At 41.8% G+C, this 8,402-nt stretch overlaps 1 protein-coding gene across 1 annotated transcript; it reads left to right on the forward strand.

The window, feature by feature from the left end:
* Window positions 1-5,350: 5,350 nt before the first annotated feature.
* On the forward strand, window positions 5,351-8,201 carry LOC148195360 (uncharacterized). Its single transcript, XM_088095172.1, has one exon. It carries the CDS (start codon window positions 5,351-5,353, stop codon window positions 7,670-7,672), a length of 2,322 nt encoding a protein of 773 aa, XP_087951298.1. The 3' UTR covers window positions 7,673-8,201.
* Window positions 8,202-8,402: the final 201 nt, after the last annotated feature.

The raw sequence follows: 8,402 nt of genomic DNA on the forward strand, positions 1-8,402 counted from the left end.
GTAGTTGATGTTGTCATTCCACCAACTCCTCAGCTGTTTCCTTTGAACTGTTTTGGTTCTTCTAGAATATGGAGACTCTATCTCTATCATCTCCTTCTCTTTAAAGCCCTTCACAACCCACAACTTGTTCTTGATTCTAACAGGTGTGCCAAGTTGGAGTCTTCTTTTCTTCCAGTCTCTAGGAATTTCTTCTCTTCTTCCTTGGGTACCTGAAACAACAAACAATGATTACCTGAAACCTCAAAATTTTCATCTTTACGGCTAGTCATGGGTGCATCTCGAAATGCAGCTTTATAACTAGCTTCTTCCTCCTTTGCTTGCATCTCATCTTTGAAGACATCTACCACCACTCTCTCCTCTCTATCCTGGAGCACCACTATCCCTTCATTTACATCTATGATAGCCCTGGCCGTTTTCATAAACGGTCTTCCAAGTATGATAGGTATCTTCTCGGTCTCCATCTTCATCACCACAAAGTCTGCCAAGAACTGAAGTTTGCCAACACAAACTATAATGTCCTCTACAATCCCACATGGCTCCTTTGAAGATCCATCGGCCATTACTATTTTAATCTTTGCATGTTTCATTTTAACATTGCCGATTTGCTCCAATAAAGAATAAGGTATCAAGTTAACACTTGAACCTAAATCAAGAAGAGCTTTCTTTACCTTTTTCTTCCCTATAGTACAAAGGATAGAAAAACTGCCTGGATCTGATGCTTTAGGAGGGAATGACTCTTTTTTAACAGTTATACACTTTTTTACCTCCTCATCTCTACGTCTCTTCTTTGTAGAGATTTCTTCATCAGATTTTGTGTAAACTGCAATTTTCTGTAAGATCTGTTCCCAAGGTGCTTTATTATCCACCATTCTGAATAATTCTGTGAAGTCCATTTGTTTCTCTTGATTTATTGGAAAAGGAAAATTGTTTTTGCTCTCTATTTCTCTTCTTTCTTCTGTTTCTCCTTCTTCTAACTCAATTATCTCTTCATTCACACTCTTTACCACTTTGCACTCTTCTCTAGGGTTAACCTCAGTATTAGCCCCAAAATTTCTATTTGGCCTTTCTTCCAATTGCTTGGTAATCTGACCCATTTGAATCTCCAAATTTTTTATAGCAGCTTCAGTGCTCTTTTGAGAAGATTCGGTTTTCTGTATGAATTGCTGAAGAGTTTCTTCCAACCTTGTTGATTTTTCATTAAGCATAGATAACTGTTGCCAAAAGGTTGGTTGCTGCTGCTGCTTATTATATTGATTTGCTTGCCCAGTTTGTCCTTGACCAATGCTTGGATGTGGTTTCCACCCTTGATTGTAATTCCCTTGACGGTATGGAAATTGATTAGCCATGAAATTAACATCCTCCAAGGCTTCCACTGGAAAAGCACATTGACCATTGATATGATCACCTCCACATAATTCGCACAACTGGGTTTGTACCTGTGTAGCAGTTTTCAACTCTTTAGGTAATTGTGCAAGAGTTTTAGTCAGAGTCTCCAGCTGTTGAGTTAGAATTTTATTTTGAGCTAGCAAGGCATCATGTGTCTGTAATTGGAGAACCCCTTTTTGTTTCATAGGAACTCCTCTTTCACTGTTGAGCTCATTATCACTAGTAGCCATGTTGTCAATGATTTCTATAGCTTTCTCTGGAGTTTTCCATTTAATATTGCCTCCTGCTGAAGCATCAAGCATCATCTTGGTTTGTGAACCAAGCCCTCCAAGGAAAGTTAAGACTACTTCCTGTTCTTCAAAGCCATGCGTGGGTGTTTTTCTTAGCAGACTTTTGTATCTATCCCATGCATGCCCCAGTGATTCTTCCATGCCCTGCTTAAATGAAGATATCTCTTGCTTGCCTTTTGTCACCTTTGATTGTGGAAAGTACTTGTTTAAAAACTTTGTTACCACTGCTTCCCACTCTGTGAAACTTCCTTCTGGAAAAGAGTTCAACCAAAGCTTAGCATTGCCTCCCAATGAGAAAGGAAACAAACTAAGTTTGATTGCTTCGTCTGGCACCCCATTGATTTTCACTGTGTTGCAAATTTCATTAAATGTAGTAAGGTGCTCATATGGGCTTTCATGAGATAACCCATTAAATTGATTACTCTTCACCAGTTGGATCAGTGCTGGTTTGACCTCCATATTGGCTGCATTGACTCTAGGTCTAGCTATGCTGTTAAAGTGTTGAGGTCCAGCTATGTTGGTGTAATCAGCAAGAGTTCTTCTGATATTATTATTCTCCATATTTTCTGTGCTATTGTCAGAACCTTGTGGTGATGGTTGCAACAGAGTTTCCGGAGGAGGGAAAAGTTCTCTAGATGTTCTGATTCTTCTCCTCCGTCTACTGTCTTCTAATCCTTCAAGCAGAGGTTCTGTTGTTTTCTTGCTCCTAGTTCGAATTGCCTCCTGCATACACAAGAACACAAAACCCTAGAAAAGATTTGGTTAGCACAAAAAGATATAAGAGAAGATATAATATTCAGAAAATAAAAATAAAAAACAGAAAAATAAAATAAAAATTCGAAATTTAAAAATAAAATAAAAAAAATAAATCAAAGATAATCAATAATCACACAAATTAACCAGTTAAACCACGAGTCCCCGGCAGCGGCGCCAAAAACTTGATGGACAAATTTATGAACACCAAATTATGATGTCACAAACTTGTTTTCAATCGGCAAGTATGACCGAATCGTTCAAGTAATAAAACTTGGTAAGACCAAGTATCGTTCTTCCCAAAGGACTCACGGCCTAGTTTAGTTATGTGGTTTCTTGATTAACTAAGACTTACAAACGAAATATTTGGGGTTTAAGATGCAAGACAGAAAATAAACATGTATGCATGAATTTTGATCAATGGCAAAAATCAAAAGATAAACACTTTCAATGAAATATAGATATGAATATGTTGTTGGGGGTCAATTTCATCTTATCCACTCTCATATATTTTAAGGAATTCAACAGTCAAATCATCATTGTTAATGCCACTCTCTAATGTACCTTTCCAGAAGGCTTCTCCCTAATCACGAGTTCATACAATTCCTAGCATTCCTAATGATCAGTTCATAAGTACAGGAGCTTAGCGACAACCAATATAAAATTGGGAGAAATTCCCCGGATCTAGACTTCCCCGTACGTTCCCGTATCGACAAAACCAATAATCATGCATCGAATGAGTTAAACAATGCAAGCATTAAGCAAAGAGGAAAAACCCTAACTAATGATGAAGCATAAGTCTTAATTAAAAGATGTAAAAACAGATTCCATATATGAGAGTTTCACAAGATTACATTGATTCCCCAACAAACATACAGAGTTTAGTTCACCATATTCATGGTGAACCTAGATGAATTACAATGAAAGAATGAAAGAATAAACCCTAAAAAGGTGAAGAGGAAGCCTCAGCATCCAAGATCCTCCTTCAAAGGGGTGGAAGAGAGAGTGTTTGCTTCGTTCCAGCCAGAGATGCCTAACCCTAGGAAACCCTAAAGCTTATATATCATTCGTAAATTACAAAAAGTCAAGTCCAAGCCCATTAAAGTGCCGCTCAGTGGTAAAATACCGCTCAGCGGTGAGTGCGTGACTTGTTTTCTCCCCTCAGCGGCCATTTTGCCCCTCAGCGGCCATTTTGCCCCTCAGCGGACCTCACGTGACTTCCAGAGTGCCGCTCAGCGGTAAACTACCGCTCAGCGGTGAGTGCGTGACTTGTTTTCTCCCCTCAGCGGCCATTTTGCCCCTCAGCGGACCTCCCGCAAGCTCCTGAGTGCCGCTCAGCGGTAAACTGCCGCTGAGCGGTGACTTCGGCTTCTCCTTTTCGCACTTTTTGTTGTCTTTTCTGATTTCATCTCTCTCCTTCTTCACTTCTTTCATCAAATTCACCTTAAAACCTGCACAAAAACACTGAAATCAAGCATAAACTTGTCCAGCTCTCTTATTTCTAAAAACATGAAGAAAAACATGATTTCAAGCTAGTTTCTAAGTGTAAAGGTTGCTTTTAGTGTCAATTTTAATCATGAAAATAACAGTTTTTCAACTGTTATCAGACGTCAACATTCAAATATAGAGAACAGTCAAAATATGACGTGTAATTTAATTGTTAAATTACAATCATCCAAATAAAATGAGCGAAAATTTAAACTTGAACAGTTGAAAGGATTGATCACTACAAGTGTTCAATCAGGAAATTTCTAGGAAGACTACTCTGCAACATCAGCAACCTCTAGCTCTTGATCCAAAGGACTCTCCTCGACAGCATCTGCTCCCATCCAAGTGGATGATCATCGCCAAAGAAAGATATCCAAATTGGCACACAACACAAACAATGCAAGGGTGAGCTAGATATAAAAAGCATGTTATACATACAGCACAGTTAATTCATGCAATCATTCATAGATTCATATAAAAGAACAATTAAAGCATACTCATTGATCCATATTTCACATACTTCCATGACATGTAAACATTCATCCAAACATGGTAAACTGACATCACAAGACTTGTTACTTTATACCCCGATTTGTTCCTTTATAGACCGACTCGTCCGGACTAGAATGATTACCGAGCTATGGCGGGTCTTGCACTCGTGGTGGCTTTATGAAACTTGGGCACTCCCGCCCTAGCACTACCGCCTTGTGAAACTTTAGGCACTACCGCCTGGTGGAACTTTAGGCACTACCGCCTGATGGAACTTTGGGCACTCCCGCCCGGCCACAATCATGAGGTTAATCCGTTATCACTCACCTTGGATCATATGGAAGCATCCAAGACTAGGACCTCCTGCTACTCCTCACCACATGTTCAATCCTCTCTACATGAGAAGAAAGACCATTGGAGATTCAGGATGACCCCCAAAACTGAGCTACCATGTCCCCACCATTCCCAAAATTTACGAGTCTTACAATCATCCACTTGGATGGGAGCAGATGGCGAGGAGAATACTTTGGAAGCAGCTCTTGATGAAGACGACAGGCTGCAGTGCTGCAGCCTAGATTAGCTAGTCTTATTTCATAATTCTTAATGTTTGGAATAACTCGTGTGTATTTTAAGTTTTAAATTCTCTGTGATTTTCATGGAGAAATTCTAAATACTCTTGTTGTCAATTCCGCACTATTCTAAGGATGACTGTAATCCTTAAATTACTCTTGACTGCTTTCTTATATTATGTATGATGACGTCTTTATTATATATGCATCATGTATATTTTTGGGACGTTACATTAATGGTATCAGAGCAGTTCCTTCCTTAGAAACCGCTAGGTTGTGAGTGTGCTTCGTTTGTGATTGCGTACTCTAACCTCGTATAGGAAGTTGTATTAGTTTGAGTCAAGCTAATGGTCTTTCTCTCTGTGTGGACAGAAGATGGCACCTACGTCTCCTCATCGTTCTCCTCCGCGAGTCGATCAACTTGACTCTAATCAGATGCTGAATGCGGTACTCCAAACGTTGCAACAGCAGAATGCTGCGTTGGTTCAACAGAATACCTTTGCATTACAAAATCTTGAAGCCGCAAGGATATCGGCAGAGAACGCAAGAGTGTCTTCCGAGAACACTCAGAGGGAGTTCATGGAAATGATGACTAATGCTAGGACTCCTCCAAGTGTTTCTTCCGTTGTTATTCCTGCGCAAGAGTGGAGCTTGGAGAGCTTTCTGCAACATCGCCCAGCAAGATTTACTGGCAAGTGCAACCCTGATGAAGTTGATCACTGGTTCGGGGACATGGAGAGGATATTCGAAGCCAAGGGATGTCCTGATGAGAAGAAGCTAGCCTACACCCAATACTTGCTGACAGGTGAAGCTGGACATTGGTGGAACAGTGTGAAGACGATCTTGGAGAGGAACGGGACTGCTATCACTTGGGAGTTGTTCAGAACTAAATTCTACACTGAATACTTCCCAGACAGTGTCAGGTTTGCTAAGGAGATAGAGTTTCTTGAGTTGGCTCAGGGCAACAAATCAGTATCGGAGTATGTAGATAGTTTTAAACACCTGCTTCGCTTCTACACCATGTCAATAAATGAAGAATGGCAGTGTCGCAAGTTTGAGAATGGCTTGAGAAAGGATATAAAGTTACTAGTGAAGGGATTGCACATTAGAGAATTCTCTGCTTTGGTAGAGATGGCCCATGATATGGAAAAGACTAAGGGAGAACCAGAAGGGCCTCAGAAACAACAGAGCCAACCACTTAGGGTTGGTGGACCTACGATATCCCGGGGAGGCTCCATTTCTAGAAGGACCCCTTTCTCTAGACCTTCTTCCTCCGGATCCAGGGGTTCTTCCTCTCGGTCATCGAAGCAATCCAGTTTTGCCAGTTCCGTTAGATGCTTCAGGTGTGGTGGACCACACTTCCAGAATTCCTGCCCTCAGTTAGAAGGGTATAAGAGGTGTAATATCTGCCGGCAAGAAGGACACTATGCCAGAGACTGTCCTACTACTAGGAGGGTAGGACCACAGCCAAGCCAGGCTGGCAGATCTATTCAGAGGGGTGGGCACAGACCTCAGGCAGCAGGGAGAGTCTATGCGTTGACCGGAACTGAGGCAGCCAGCGCAGGTAATTTAATTGTCAGTAGTTGTTTGTTATTTGGAGCTTCGTGTGTGACGTTGTTTGATTCGGGGGCGACACATTCTTTTGTGTCTAAAGCTTGTGTGGAGCGGCTTGGTTTAGTCGTCAGAGAGCTTCCGTGTGATCTGGTGGTGTCTACACCAGCAGCTGGGTTAGTCAGGACATCTAATGTGTGCTCCAGGTGTCCTATTGAGGTAGAGGGCCGCAGGTTCAGAGTGAACCTTATTTGCTTACCTCTGCAGGAGTTAGAGGTAATTTTGGGAATGGATTGGTTAGCAGCCAATCGTATTCTTTTAGATTGCGGTGGTAAGAAGCTAATATTTCCCGAAGAAGATGAAGACATGTCATTATCGCTCGGTGTATTGAGGAAGGACATCTTCGAGGGTGCCAGCTGTTTCCTAATCATGTTCCATAAGGACGGGACTCCTAGTTTAAATTCTTCAGCGCTTGTGAACCAGAGTGTAGACCTTCTGGTTGTGAATGATTTCATGGATGTTTTCCCTGAAGAAGTTCCTGGTTTACCTCCTCCGCGAGAAGTAGAGTTCTCTATTGATCTGGTCTCAGGAGCAGGACCAGTATCCATAGCCCCTTATCGGATGGCTCCAGCTGAGCTGGTTGAGTTGAAGAAGCAGATTGAAGAGTTATTAGAGAAAAAGTTTATACAGCCGAGTGCTTCGCCGTGGGGTGCGCCAGTATTACTAGTAAAGAAGAAGGATGGTAGCTCGAGGTTGTGCGTTGACTATCGACAGCTGAATAAGTTGACGATCAAGAACAAGTATCCCTTGCCAAGGATTGATGATCTGATGGATCAATTACACGGGGCTACGGTATTCTCCAAGATTGATTTGAGGTCGGGTTACCATCAAATTTTGGTGAAAGACGATGATGTGCAGAAGACAGCATTCAGATCCAGGTATGGCCACTATGAGTATGTGGTTATGCCTTTTGGTGTGACTAATGCTCCAACCATATTCATGGACTATATGAATCGAATTTTCAGACCCTTCTTGGACAAGTTCGTGGTGGTGTTTATAGATGACATACTTGTTGTCAACACCCAATTTCGTCCGGATGGACTAATAGGTTTGCTGTATTTTATTTTCATCATGAGTGTAAAATAAAAAATAAAAAAAATGAAAAATAATGAATAATAAAATAAAACAAAATAATAAAATAAAAAAAAAAAGAACAGAGCGTTCGGCCTTTTGCTGTGCGACTGAGTCGTTCGTCCTCTTCTCTGAGCGACCGTTCGTCTTCTACTCTGCACAACCGTTCGTCCGCTACTCTGAGCGACCATTCGTCCTCCACCATGCGTAACCGTTCGTTGTTGACAATATCAAGACGCTCGTCCTTTACTGGTCTCACGTGTCCACACTTTCAGCCTCACGGACGTTCGACCTCAATTGCGTTCGGCCGCTCGGCCTCGAACCATTCGACCCCAAAGACGTTTGGTCGCTCGTCCTAAATTGTTCAGCTATTCGGTCTGTGGTTGAACGTTCGGTCTATTTGTTAGTGAACGTTCGGTCATGTTTACTTGCTATTGGACGTTCGGTCTTAATGTGGTTGAACGTTCGGTCTTGATGTTGTAGAACGTTCGGTTTTAAAGTGTTTATTGTTGAACGTTCGTGAACGTTCGGTCCTGTTTTAGCGTTCGCCCAAACAGTAATAATTTTTTTACATGGTCGTTCGTCATTCTATCGTTCGTCATTCTATCGTTCGTCCAGGTCACTCCGCCGTATACCGTTCGTCCTGAACGCTCGTCCTGACCGATCGTCCTGATCACTCTCTCGTGTCTCCCCTCCGGCCCCAGTAATGATTCCCACAATCTGCCAATGGTCCACTTCTACCTTC

The sequence above is a fragment of the Vigna umbellata genome, chromosome 7, assembly GCF_029865625.1.
Source record: "Vigna umbellata cultivar VRB3 chromosome 7, Vumbellata_1.0, whole genome shotgun sequence".
Taxonomy (NCBI): domain Eukaryota; kingdom Viridiplantae; phylum Streptophyta; class Magnoliopsida; order Fabales; family Fabaceae; genus Vigna; species Vigna umbellata.

Coding starts and splice junctions, on each gene's coding strand:
- LOC148195360 (XM_088095172.1), top strand. CDS start 5,351: ATGGCACCTACGTCTCCTCATCGTTCTCCTCCGCGAGTCGATCAACTT.